A 13223-nucleotide genomic window follows, 5' to 3' on the forward strand; every position below is an offset into this window, starting at 1 on the left:
AGAAAGAGCCTAACTTTTGTAAATGAGAGTAAATGATTTCCTCTACATTTGCACAAAGAATATAAAAGCATGTTTTTTTCACTTTATAACAGGTTACAGAGTGTACAATGATGGGAACAGTGAAGGGGTCTAAAGACTTTCTAAATGCACTGTGGTTCTAGATGTTTGTGTTTCTATAGTGAGATTCTACTTGTAAAATTTAAGGTGTTCCAAAACTCGACAGGGTGTGTTTAAGGGTATTTACCTGTGCTGACAAGCCTCTCACACGCAGTTGATTTACATCACTTTTAAGAACCTTAAATTGGCTTGCATTCACCTCCTGGTGACCTCATCTAATTAAAACCAAACTGAACTAAACCACTTCTTTAAAGAAGCAAGAACTATCATTATCTAAATGATCATGAACACAGATTTTTAGACATATATACCTCTGATGGGCAACTTGAGAGTAAAAATAGGAAAAATCTGCATTTTTATCCTGGTTTTTCTTCCCAATTTGGTAAAAAGTAGCAGCGCCAACGAACTGCTCACTCAGAAGCGCCAACTTCTTCAATGGACAGCCAGTTTCGATTGCAATGCAGTTGCACATGTTGGTTGGTGGGAGCCAACCTGTCTCCCAACAGTTACAGTTCAACTCAGGGACCTAACTCAGCTGATTGTCATCTGATTGTACCCATGTCATTTTGCAAGTAAATTACTGTTTTGCAGCAGCTAGAGGTGAAATAATTTATGTTTTAGATCTTTGTAGTTCTGGTTGGACTCCAAACGTTAGTACTTAATGGATTAATGGAATTTCTGCAGAGCTACTGTATTTGTGAAGTTTGCCACTTTATCACAGTTATTCACCATATTATTACAAACACATTGGGTAAGTGAGTGGTGTATATATATCAAGTCTTTAAAATGCATGTAAATAAAGCACAATGTAAACAGCTCGACTGCTAATTGTTTATTTTTATTTCAACAACTTTCATTGTATCAGCATAAAAAGAACAGAATATATGTAGTAAAATAAAGTGGAATAAATATAACCGTTTTACTGTTTTACTCGAGGTGTGTTTTAAATTCCAGTTAGCTTGATATCACAAAAAACACATTAAATAATCTAAACTGAGAACATTAACCATCATAAAACTTGCAGCAATCCAAGTACAGACTTGAATCAGTTCATCTGGATGCAGCTCAGCTTCTTCCACTGAAAACGCTTCATCCAGGCAAACAGAATCCAATTTCTGGGACTATAAAACTGTCATAATCGGCTATATGGCAGGTTAGGCAGGGCCCAGGTGCAGCACATGGTGACAGACAGAATTAACTATAAAGCAGCTTTATTCCCGTACTTGGACGCTCAAAGGAAATACAAAAAATAAAACTCTAACCACAAAAACCATGACCAACTAAGGAGACAGAAGGGGGGCAACAAACACTGGGACAATAGATAAAGAACCTTGAAAACAAGGATGACTTAACAGCCTGGAGCAGAAAAACTCTAGGATAACTAAAAACTGAACGCTAACCGATGCATACTTTATACATGATGTAAATATAATTATGAAACTAGGAATCACATGCAATATTCCACACATAATAAAAACTATTAAGTCCAGAAACAGAGAAACTCTGGCTCAAAGACCATGTCAAAAACAACTCTGACAATTGAGATCAACTACCATTTGCAGGGAGTGTATGTGAGAATGCAGCCATAATATTTTATCCTGACACGTTGATTGACAACACTGCACAGTGATGTCTTAGAAACAATAGATGCATAGTGCCAATATGACACAAAAAGGTATTTCAGTACGCAGCTCAGCACAGCACAGCCGGTTCTTAAATACTGTTGAGACACACACAAGGCGACCTTCGCAGTCATTTCCGAGCTTGTTGGTCATTCTCAGACGTCAGGTTCTTCCAAAAAGACATCAATATCGAGAACGTGTTCCTCATCCACACAACACACTGGTGACTGAATCTGACTATATAAGTGTATCTATGAAAGGTAGACCTCAAGAGTGTCAGTTAATCCAATTAAGTAGCATTAAAAGCCACATGTTTGCTAAAATTTCTAAATAAAGATACAATTTGTATCAACTGCATCCTGCCTCTAACGTGAGACTGCAGCGAGGCAACTCCAAAGAATTCAAATAGTTTTTAATCAAGGTGGATACCACAATACAAAACACACAAACTCATGTTAACCTTCAGTCTTTCCACTGAAAGACGAGTTCTCGGACTGGATTCGTCTCATCTCAGCTGACTCTGCAACTTGAGGATTTCGACCACGAGCATCTGTGGATCCATCATCTGAGGGAACATGTCCATGGCTGTATCCACCAGCTGGGCGCTGAAGATAGCGAGGAGCTTTTTCCGTATAACCTCTCTCTCCTCCCTGCTGGGACCTGGTTGCTTCATTGGAGGAGGCTCCCAGTGTGAGGGATCTCCCGGGAGGCTGCGGACCACCGCCGGTTGACCGCAGAATGGATCGGACCACTGTGGCCTCTGGAAGCTGTGGGTTTGGCTGCGCTGGAAATTTGTCAGTTGGCTGTATGGATTCATGCTAAGTGGGTAAGCGCAATAGTTCGGATAGTGGGGCAGACTGTAGGGCATCATATCAGCGCTGTGGCTGCTCACTGGCCCGATGTTGTGAGTTGGGAAAGCCGGCGCACTCCCACAAGAGGCAGTGCCATGTGAGCAGCAGCTGCACGGGGAACTTTTTGGAGGGCAGTACTGCTGGCTGCTGCTGTACGGTAGCCCAAACTGGTGATCACTCAGACTCCGAGGAGCTTCCACCGGCTGGCTGTCTATGGAGCCTAAACCAGAGTCCAGCTGCTCCTGAGAGCGGCTGTGCTGCACCGAGTTGTGATCAGACGACGCGTGTTTGCTGGACTTCTCCTTCTTTGATGAGGCCTTCTTGCTGGAGCAGTGACTTGCCTTCACCTGAGCTACCTTTTCATTTTTATGAGCTTTTTTTAAGGAGCTGCTCTCGTTTCCCAGAGTCAGTTTCTTCGCCATATCCTCCACCAACAGGAGGCTGAGTCCAGGCACAGGACTGGAGCAAGCTGAAGATTGTTTCTGAGAAGGAGTAGGCTGCTTAGCACTCTCTCGAAGCTCGTCTGCAAGAGCACGATTGGACTGTTTGGCTCGCTCGGGATGGTGGAATTTACATTTGATTCCATAAGTACATTTCTTCCCTGGAAAATGAATAAACAGCAGGCTTTATAACTCCACCAAAGCAGTATTTCTTTTTTCATGCAGAGAAATGTCTCGGCTAGGCAACAGTCGAATAACAGCCCTATATGTATAGTAGTCTGCACATAATCTTGTTAAAGTAAGGAATTTTTCTAAAATACTGCTTAAAATAGTTTTTTCTTTATCAATTTTACACAAAGTGCAACAAAATACACTAAATCTGATCAACATTGGGCATTCTTTGAAATTAAAACTGCACCACTATACTTGGCAGGTAGGTTGTCTCAAGCACTGTGAAGTTTAACTTGTCTTAGTGTCGCCTCCTTAATACTGGATTCTGAAATCTGAAATCTGTGAGGGCTGAAACCATCAAGATCTCTCTTTTTAACCCTGACTGTGTATTTTGGATCCATGTTTGCTGTACTGTGACCCCTGATGGCGCTACATGTCTTAAAAAAGCTCTCTCACCATAAGGACACGGCTGTTTTTTCTGAGTCTTTGGAACCCTCCGCAGGAAGTTCTCCAGGGTTGGTCCATGTCGACCGAGGGGATCATCGGGGGGCATAAACCTGCATCGGGGTGAAATGCAAACACCATCACTCATTGGTTAATTCAGGTTACTAGCTGGTAGGGATCTTGTGTATCAGGAACGCAAAACTCACTTGTTATTAACAAAGGAGTACATGAGCAGCCTCTCTTCGATGAAGCGCTTCCACTCCGGCTTCTCTCCCTGAAGGTCACGGTACATGTCGTTGGACACGATGATGCCGTCAGACTCGAAGGCGTGCTTGACAATGTAGCAGTCGTCATTACAGACCACCCGTTTGCCTGCATAGCGCCGCGATGGTGTGAACACCAGAATCCTTTTCCTCTCCAGCTCACGCAGAATTTGCTGATCTGGATGCCAAACATTAAGTCAGAGAAATGATGAGCCACTACAATAAAGCCAGTGACTGATTATTCAAGACTTTGAATATGAGGAGAAAGATTCTGAATTTTTTCTGTGGATTTAACAGGGAGCCATTGAAGGGAAGCCAATATGGGATAAACATGATCTCACTTCCCAGTCCTTGTCAGTATACTCGCTGAATCAACTGAAGGCTTTCCAAGGAGCTTTGAGGACAACCTGATAATAATGACTTACAATAGTCAAGCCTAGAATAAGTGAACAAACTAGTTTTCAGCATATTTCTAATTTTACAAACATCCTGTCTTAACCTCCTAGGACCACATTTTGGGTACTCAATTTTGCTCTACATGGGCCTGATAGCCACTTACGAGGACATTATAAGGTAAAAAAAAAACCTGGTAATTCTTTGTTTTTACATTGATCGAGCCCCAATATGCCCAAATATCAAAGAGAAATTAAAAATGCATGTCGTGGAAGAGTTTGGGTCTTAGGAGGTTAAAGAAGTGCAAGACAGCAATCATACATATTTTTAATGTGCTCACAAGGACATAGTCAAAATGACCATCAAAGTAAATATCTGGTTAGACACTATTTTTCTAAAATCTTCAGGGCCGAGTACAATAACTCAGTTTTAGAATCAGGAAATTAAAAGTCATCCAGCTTTATGTCTATAAGACATTCCTATAGTTCAGCTAACTGCTGTGTGTCATTTGGCTTCATGGATAGATTAAGCTGGGTATCATCTGCATAGTGATGACACTGTATGCTATGCCTTGCCTTCCAAGGGAAGCATGTATAATGTGAATAGAATTCATCCCAGGACAGAGCCCTGTGGAACTCCATAATTAGAAAAATTGCAGAAGGAGCACAGTTTAACCCTAAAGGAGTGGCTAGAGGAACAAAACAAAGAGCTTAATCTTTGTGGAGCCGAGAGGAGCCGCAAATTAAGCTCAGGGTCATCACTAAATGCCCATTCAGATCTTTATTTAACTCATTCAGCTATAATAAAGCAAGTCCCGACTGCATATTAGTTTGTGTTTTTTCCCAGGAGGCAGGTTTAAACATCTTGAATAATAACTGCAGACTTGAAATTACACCCTAACACAAAACCGTTTATCTGCATGAGCTATCTATTTAACTACATTATCAGCAGTCACTTCCAAATATAGGTCACCACAGGCTAACTGAAATGATGATTATCATTTGGTATCACAAAAGCAAGACAAAAAAAATTAGAAAAAATTTTTTTTTGCAGCACATGCTGCAGATAAGCTTTATGCATGGGGGAAAAACTGTCTGTGGAGTTTCCCCTTTTGAGTTTTACAGTAAACTGAGAATCAGCAGCTGATTCTGTCAAACAATGTCCTGCCAGTTACATGCCTGGGTTTTAAGTTCACTACTTACAAATAATTTCTCAAATTATTTATTGTTCTGCTTTTTTATATTACCATTTAGTTTCAAATCTACTAGTAATCTACTCGATTACATTGAGAGTTCTTGCTTTAACTGCCATTAAAAGCTTCATAGCAGGCAATTCGGGAAAAAAAATGTAAATGTCTTTTTAAAATCCCCATCAAAAGCTTAAAACACGTGCTGGGACATTCTGGGAAATTTTTGCTTAAAAAACATCAAAGGCGTCAACTTTCTCTCAGCTTAATATATATTTTCACTAGTTCTGTCATGGAAATTGTACCACAACTTTCAGGTTTCTGTGCAGGTTTCACAGTCGGGCAAAGAAGGAAGTAGAGAAACAAAACAAAGCACGTGAATTCCCAGTGTTGTACCTGTGATGGGAACATCCGGCCTGGGCTGCTCCTTCCTCCATGAGGGAACAAACACAGTGATTTCAGTGTGGCCTCTGTCCAGGAAGAAGTTCACAGCCAACTGGATTCCCAGACAAGAGAAAACTTCCTTGTTGCCATGGCTAAATGAAAACCAGGAAAAATGAATAAGAAACCAGAACACATGCCCACACACTAACAGCTGGAGGGAAACGTTCCTGACCCACTTTAGAACAAGAGTTATGGTGTTTATAATGGCACTCTTTGATGTTCACTCGGCATCATAGCTCTTATCAGTGCACCTTATTTACATTGATGTTAAAGATTACAATAGAACAAAGCTCTTTGTCTCCAACAGGTTGACCATAATTTAGGCACAAGTGCGTGGACTATTCTTACTAGCCACTTTACAACTGCTCCCTAACGCAAATATCTAATGAATGGAAGTAACTCAATACTTTTAAGCACATGCACATGATCAAGATGACTTGCTATAGTTAAAAATAAGTCTTTAAAATGAAGAAGGTGGTTTAAGTGACCTGGTTGGCCACGTTTCAGTATCAGCTGTTGATCTACTGAAACCAATCATCTCTAGAGTTTACAGAGAACGGTCCAAAAAGAGAAACTATCCAGAAAGTAGCCGCCCTCCTCACTTGGACTCACCAAAATCGGTCAATAAAAGACTAGAAACACAAAGCCTGATTTGATGAGTCTCAGTGTCAGAATTTGACATGAACAGCATGAAAGCATAGAATTGTCCTTCCATTAATCGACAGTTGAGGCTGGTGATGGTGGTGTAATGATGTGGGGAATATTTCCGCTTAGTACCAATTTAGCATCATTTAAGCACGTTCATCTCTTTGTGAACACGATGTTCCCATCTTTTGAAAACACTCCATGTCACAAACCTCAAATCATTTAAAACTCAATCCAGTCGAGCACCTTTGGGATGTGGTGGAACAGGAGATGGACGTCATGGATGTGCAGTAACAATGTGATGCTATCATGTCAATACGACCCAAAAGGTTTGCTTAAAAAAAGTGGTCAGTGACACACTGACATCTGATCCATAACTAGTTCCACAGTGCAAAAAAAGCTGTCACTGGAACAGTACCATGAAAGAAAAATCGATGCTTATATATCCCTTTCATAATCTAGATGTGGTTCCACTTTATTTGATTTGTGGTAGTACCAATAAAGGAAACAATGACCATGGAAAGAACTACCTTAAGAAATTCACGAATGATAGACGGATTGATTCTGCCCACTATGATTTTCCTTCAAAACTACCCCATCATCTGTTATATCACAATTATTTTTCCTCTATTCTGCAGAAATGTGAACTGGCTTGGAAAAAGCATGAGGCAGAATTGGCTCCGTGCCAGCATTGGCACCGAGTTGGCGGTAACGAGGTAAACGACTGAATTACTAGTGTTAGTGTTTATGCGAGGGATTTCCCCGAGAATGATTTGTATCTGTTATGACTTGCCCTACTTGACTATGACTTCTAAGACTGCTGTGAAGAAACTGTACTAACCACTGAGTACTGCTTCAGCTGTTGGACAGATTGCCTCACATTTGTCTCTAGAAAACTCTGCAAAGAAGCCCAAATCATCACCCCTCCTGTGCCTATCAGCACAAAGTGTTGATAGGCAATGTCTTGTTTTGGCCAAGTTTGATTTTTATTTGCTTGTTTTTTTAGAGAAGGAATAGTCTTTGCTTTGGCAACCCTTCTTCTAATTGTACTGTGATGAACGTAATGACAGTTTCATGACAGTTACATGACAGTTACATGACAGTTACATGACAGTTACATGACAGTTACCGATGCCTGTACAAGACATTCGTTAATGTGGCACCATTTACAATTACCATGCTAATTGATGCCTGTAGAAAGTAGCAGTTTCTATCAGGTGAATTTTTGGGGACGTCCACTCTTGGGTAGATTGTGGTATTGTGTTGACACAACTGAATGTTTCAGGCAAGCAAACTGCAAAAACTTTTATAGAGGTGATCTGTAGTAAGGGTGTACTCAGTTTTTCACAGGACGGCACAGAGTCATATGAAAAACTTTTTCTTTTGACTTAGTTTGTTTCTAGCTGGCTCTTATCGTCCACTTTCTCATTATCTAAGGTTAAAGGTAAGTTGTTATCCAGCAGTTTTATAAAATTTTCACTTATTTAAATATTTACAATACTCAAAGAAAAGCTTAAAAAACTGTAAAGCTAAAAGCGAGACCTTATTTGAAAGGTAAAAATTTGCCTTTTAAAAAAACACAACCCCGCCCTAACCCAAGACAGGTTTTTAGTGGCTTGATGGATGTTCACAGCTATTAAAAAAAAAACATCTGGCAATCGTGTGGCTTAAACAAAGTTGGTTGTTTTGCTTCGCAACACTTCTATCATCAACTTGCCAGAATAGCTGTTTCTAAACAAAAGGTGTCATAGTCTATGTGACACAGTCTAAGTGTCACAGTCTATGTGACACTTACATCGTCACATAGACTGTGACGATGTAAGTGATTTAAGTCCTTGGGGAATTTCTGAATGACATTGAAGAAATGCTGTTGGACCTGCTCCAGAGACATTCGTCTTAAAAAAGAGAGCGTTATTATAAGTACGATCTGATTTGCATACTCAAGAAGCTGCATGCCTGAACCTGTATGACAGGCTGGGAAAGGCAAATGACAGATGGGGTGTATACTGTGCTAAAACAGATTTATACCCTAATTCTCTCACCCTTTCTGATGCTTCGGTGTATAATAAAAAAAATGCTTAGCACAACTAAACTTCCCAAATCACAGTCAGTAATTAGAGATCAGTACCTGCATGCTTTTAGGTAATTTACTTGGGAAAAGGCAGCAGTCTTGGAAGCTGCAGTTTACAGAACTGGTTTATTGTGTTCTGAGTAAAAAGAAAAAAAAAATTCCTCAGTTGATGTACAACGCAAGTACAAAACACACAGTGAGTGTGTAGTATAATCTCTGATGGGCCTAATCACTGAAATTGTATTTAAATCTTCAACCTAAAATAGTATATACATAATTTATGATATAAAATATTTAATATTATGATTAGCAACTTATATTGGAATGACTGTTGGAATAGTTGAAATAAAATGAAATAATTTTAGAAATGTATCTGATAAAGTTCAAGACTTTTAACGATACGAAACGACGAAGAATATTGGTTTTGAATCAAATGTCTAACAGTATTACAGTTTCCCTGTATGCTGGATTTGGTGCTAATGTTGACACAGTAAACACTATGGGGCAGTATTATCATTATTTACAAAGAACGCTATGAGAAAAGTCTGTGAGAAAAATAACGTACAACTCACTCACTCTATGACTTCAGTGAAACTGTTGACCTCATGGGCTTAACAGCTCGTTTTAAATCTAATAAAATGCAGCACACAGTTCATAAAACCATTAGCATATTAGCATGCTAATGTCAGCATTTAGTTCAAATTGGAACTCACATATTTGCTAATCAGAAATTTTGTGGTATTGGTAGAAACCAGTTTTTGTAGATATTTCTGAGAACATGTTGGAATGTTGGGTTTGTTCCTGGCAGGGAAAACTGACAAATCCCTCTGCCAGTGTCCACCAAGTTGGAAAACAACTTGGAAAATCTGCAAAAAATTTTGTTACTCGGGCTACTGCAGTCCCAAGAACTGACTAATCAGTCACAGAAACGTGACACGAGAAAGGAAAGCTTGGCTCGTAATAAAAAAAAGAGAGAGATTCGAGCATTGCTCTAAATCAGGGGTGTCAAATTAAGGCCCTGGGGCCAGAATTTCACAAAACTTTTTACATTTTCCAAAGACTCCAATCACTGCACAACTTTCAGAAAATGTGAAAGAGGACATAAATTTTACACTTTTTACAATTGCATTTTCGTATTATGTACGTTTCACATATTTCATTTTCCCCACTGATAAAGACCCACCACATAGATCTTGTTTTTTCACTATCTACTGTAAAATAAAAAATAAAAAAAAATTAAAAAAATTTACGGTGGGTTCACAGCAAAAACATCAAAACAAAACAAAAAAGAAAAAAATATTCATCATTCACTGGTCTGACGCACTTAAGATTAAAGTGGGCTGTATTTGGCCCACAATGTAAAATGAGTTTAACAGCCATGTTAACAAATGCTTTTTACACCAGCTTGTTAACATTTGACTTTATAATCTTGTATCAGGTTTTAATTATTTATTCAATTATTTGCCATCCTCATAGAAGGACCTACTAGTTATAACAATGATTTATTACCCTTACAGTTGAGTAAATAACAATTCATTTATAAATAATCTTTGTAAATATGTTCTGTGTCCTGTGTACAGTTTGTTTGTATATGTGTTTTTCTTGCTGCTGTTACAACCAAATTTCCCCTTGTGGGACAATTAAATTATTATTCTATTCTATTCTATTCTACTCTAAAATCCACGCTGTTTCCACATTTTGATTAAAAAACCAAACCAGAAAAAAAGAGATAAAGAGATATGACACCACCTGAAGAGCATAATTTAACCTATTTGTGTTTAAAAAGCTGCTTTTGTTCTGGGTTTAAATGTGCTGAAAGGTAAATGAAGCATCTAACGCTGCTGGACCCCTGCGCACAGGCTGTCACCAGACAACCTCCCACTCAGTCAACTCCTACTCCTAACTGAAACTGTGAATGAAACTGCAGATGGAAGCTGACTGTCACAATGACCTGATTTTAGCTGATTGTCATACAATTAGAAGGAATTGGATCTCTTAAAAAAACTGAATTAAATCAGTGGGGGAGTTGTGGTGTAGTTAAATGTCAAGGACTTTATGCCTGGTAACCTCAAAGCCGCACTAAGATTGAAAATAGCTTGTGTAGCTGCTGTGAGAATCACGATAAAACCAAAAATTAACCAATCTACTTTCTTTGACTGAAAACATAAGTTATCTATCCTATTTACAGCAGAAAAAAGGGTTTTGTTAGGGCAGAAATGTATTATTATATTCATTAGAAATAAATCTACAGACTATTTTCTAAGATAATTAACGGATTTCTCTGTAAAATGACAGAAAATTTAGTAAATGCCTGTTATATCTAATTTTCCTCAGTTCAACCCCCAAAATACAGCTTAGGATCATAAACAGAGGCACTAAGTATTCTCAAGTATGAAGATGAAATAGCTCATTTAGCATAAACAGTTATTTGCATATTAAACTTTGATTAACTGATTAATCGTTGTGGTTCTACATTATTCAAAACAGACAAGAGCAGCTCATTCATCTGCTTTTTGAGTGAAAACCAACTGAAAGTATTATTGCCTTATCATATAATCACTGCAGCTCTGATAGATAGAAACTCCATAATGCAGAAATAGAAATTCTCTGACATTTAACCTGTGAATTTTGGACAATACTGCATAAAAAACATTATTTACAAGTCATGAGACACAATAATGATTCTGTTTTCAATTTTGGATCAATCAGATGATCGGTGGAGCACGCAGGAGCTTTAAACAGTGGATTTGGGAGATTTCTGTTAGAAAATGGACTTGGGTGGCATATTCATGAGCTTTAACCGATATCATAATCAATCACTCAGTATCAGTCTAGCTACTGATTAGTTTGCTCACCTCATGGCCACATTGCTGCCGTCTATAACGACGGGTCTCAAAGTCTTTCCTTCCTCGCCAGTCTCCTCTTTGCTCTGAGGAGAAGTACCAGCTACAGGCAGCAGCAGTGTAGGGCCCGATGGCTGGGTTTCTCCTCTGGACACCAGCACCGACATTGTGGTCACCGGCCCCTGATTGGCCTCCTGAACAGGCCCGATCCGAACCAGCTCCCCCAGCACTTTATCCGTGTCCATGTTGGGGCCGAACTTCTGCTGAACAGCCTGTACCTGAGCCGTGGAGTAGCCCAGCTTGTGGAAGAAGTCCAACTTGGACTCCAAGAGCTGCGGGTCCGTGTTCGGGTCAAGTTCACCTGGGTACATGGTCTCACAGAAAGGACGGCAAGAGTCGTGAAGTGGGAGCAGTGAAGGAGAGACCCATGCAGATGTGTGGCAGTGTGTGTGGCGGTGTGGCTCTGAAATGAGGGTTTTACTCCACGTCTGCACAGCTGGGCAGAGTAAAACATCAGTATTCATCTCTTCTCAGTGGGTGAAGCCCACTCATGTCACACCTATTTGGAAAACAGATTAGTCAGCTCATTGATCAACAGAAACCGGAGCCCTGTAAATACACACAATCAGCAAAATGTGTGAACCAGTTAAACATTAGCATTATTATTATTTGGGCATCAGTAATAAATTCACTACAATATCAGTGTCATAACTGAGTATCGATGAAAGCAGAGCTTAGAAGTTGCTGTAAGAAAGTTCAGTATAGCTAAATTTAATGTGTAACTATTTACTACAGTTATGGATTAAAAGCATAATATATTATAACATAATATCATATAATATAATGATTTAAACAACAGTAAACATTTCCTTTATTGTAGGCAATTAACAGTTAACAAACTGTTTAGCTTCTTCTCTTATTCCTGTAAATATTTTGTGCTAATGAGGTGAATTTCGGTTGTGATCGTTTTTTAAACTATTAACACTTTAACCTTACATTTCCCTTTATCTCAGACTGACTTTATTTGTATTCGAACTACTTTTTGTGTTCTTATTAAAGATGTTCTTACACTAATCCTGTGTTTTGTTACTGTTGTTTTTGAATGACTTCGTCATATTATGACACTAAATTTACAGCTGGGTGAATCTCAAAAAAAAGTTACTTTACAATTTGAGGTAAAACAAAGAAAAGCAGCACTTCTACCACACGTTTGGCATTCCTGTTGGAAATGTATATCTGCCGGTGCGGAAAAGATGAGAACACAGAGGTTTAGTTTAGTTTTCCGTTTTCACTTTTTCACAAGTTCACAGAAAGAAACTTACCGGTGTATTAAAATGTGCCAAATGCGTCTTTTATCCCTCTCGGGTTTGCCGTGAAGACACAACAGGGTTGTCGGCAGCTGTCGCGGCTGATGCGAAGCTTTCTCTGTTTGAGTAGTGAGTCGATACAAGGAAGTTCGGGTTTTTCTTTTCTTGACACAGCAAACAGCCAGCAGACGACCAGCGTGCCGGAGTCACATGCTGGGAATCCAGCAAGTTACAACCTGACGAAATGTGACTCCATCCGTGTTCGTCTGATTAATTAAGCAAGAGCAAACCAGGAAATACAGGTAATAAGCACACTAACCTGCCAGGCCAGTGTGCAAGAAATATAGTATTAAAACATATTACCCACTCGGATATTAGTCGTTACGTAGTAGGTAAGTCAATAAATAGTTATAATACAATACGCTG

General features: G+C 39.2%; 1 protein-coding gene across 1 annotated transcript; it reads right to left on the bottom strand.

Moving 5' to 3' along the window:
- Positions 1-944: 944 nt before the first annotated feature.
- zc3h12ab (zinc finger CCCH-type containing 12Ab) lies at positions 945-13010 on the bottom strand. Its single transcript, XM_086280830.1, has 6 exons — positions 12813-13010; positions 11503-12049; positions 5884-6023; positions 3852-4086; positions 3658-3758; positions 945-3191 (listed from the first exon to the last, which is right to left on the bottom strand). The coding sequence occupies exons 2-6, from the start codon at positions 12012-12014 to the stop codon at positions 2245-2247; spliced, it is 1935 nt and encodes a 644-aa protein (XP_086136956.1). The 5' UTR covers positions 12015-12049; positions 12813-13010; the 3' UTR covers positions 945-2244.
- Between the last annotated feature and the right edge of the window lie 213 nt (positions 13011-13223).

The sequence above is a fragment of the Aulonocara sp. 'chitande type north' Nkhata Bay genome, linkage group LG22 (assembly GCF_057382095.1).
Source record: "Aulonocara sp. 'chitande type north' Nkhata Bay isolate Kocher_YH1m ecotype deep benthic linkage group LG22, A_spYH_male_GT1.1, whole genome shotgun sequence".
Classification (NCBI taxonomy): domain Eukaryota; kingdom Metazoa; phylum Chordata; class Actinopteri; order Cichliformes; family Cichlidae; genus Aulonocara; species Aulonocara sp. 'chitande type north' Nkhata Bay.

Bases quoted from the DNA above. Each gene is read 5' to 3' on its own strand.
- zc3h12ab (XM_086280830.1), bottom strand. From the start codon at position 12,014: ATGAATACTGATGTTTTACTCTGCCCAGCTGTGCAGACGTGGAGTAAA. The intron at 3,759-3,851 runs GTGAGTTTTGCG...ACCCCGATGCAG, and splicing joins TACTCCTTTGTTAATAACAA to GTTTATGCCCCCCGATGATC. The intron at 3,192-3,657 runs GTGAGAGAGCTT...TTCATTTTCCAG, and splicing joins AAAACAGCCGTGTCCTTATG to GGAAGAAATGTACTTATGGA.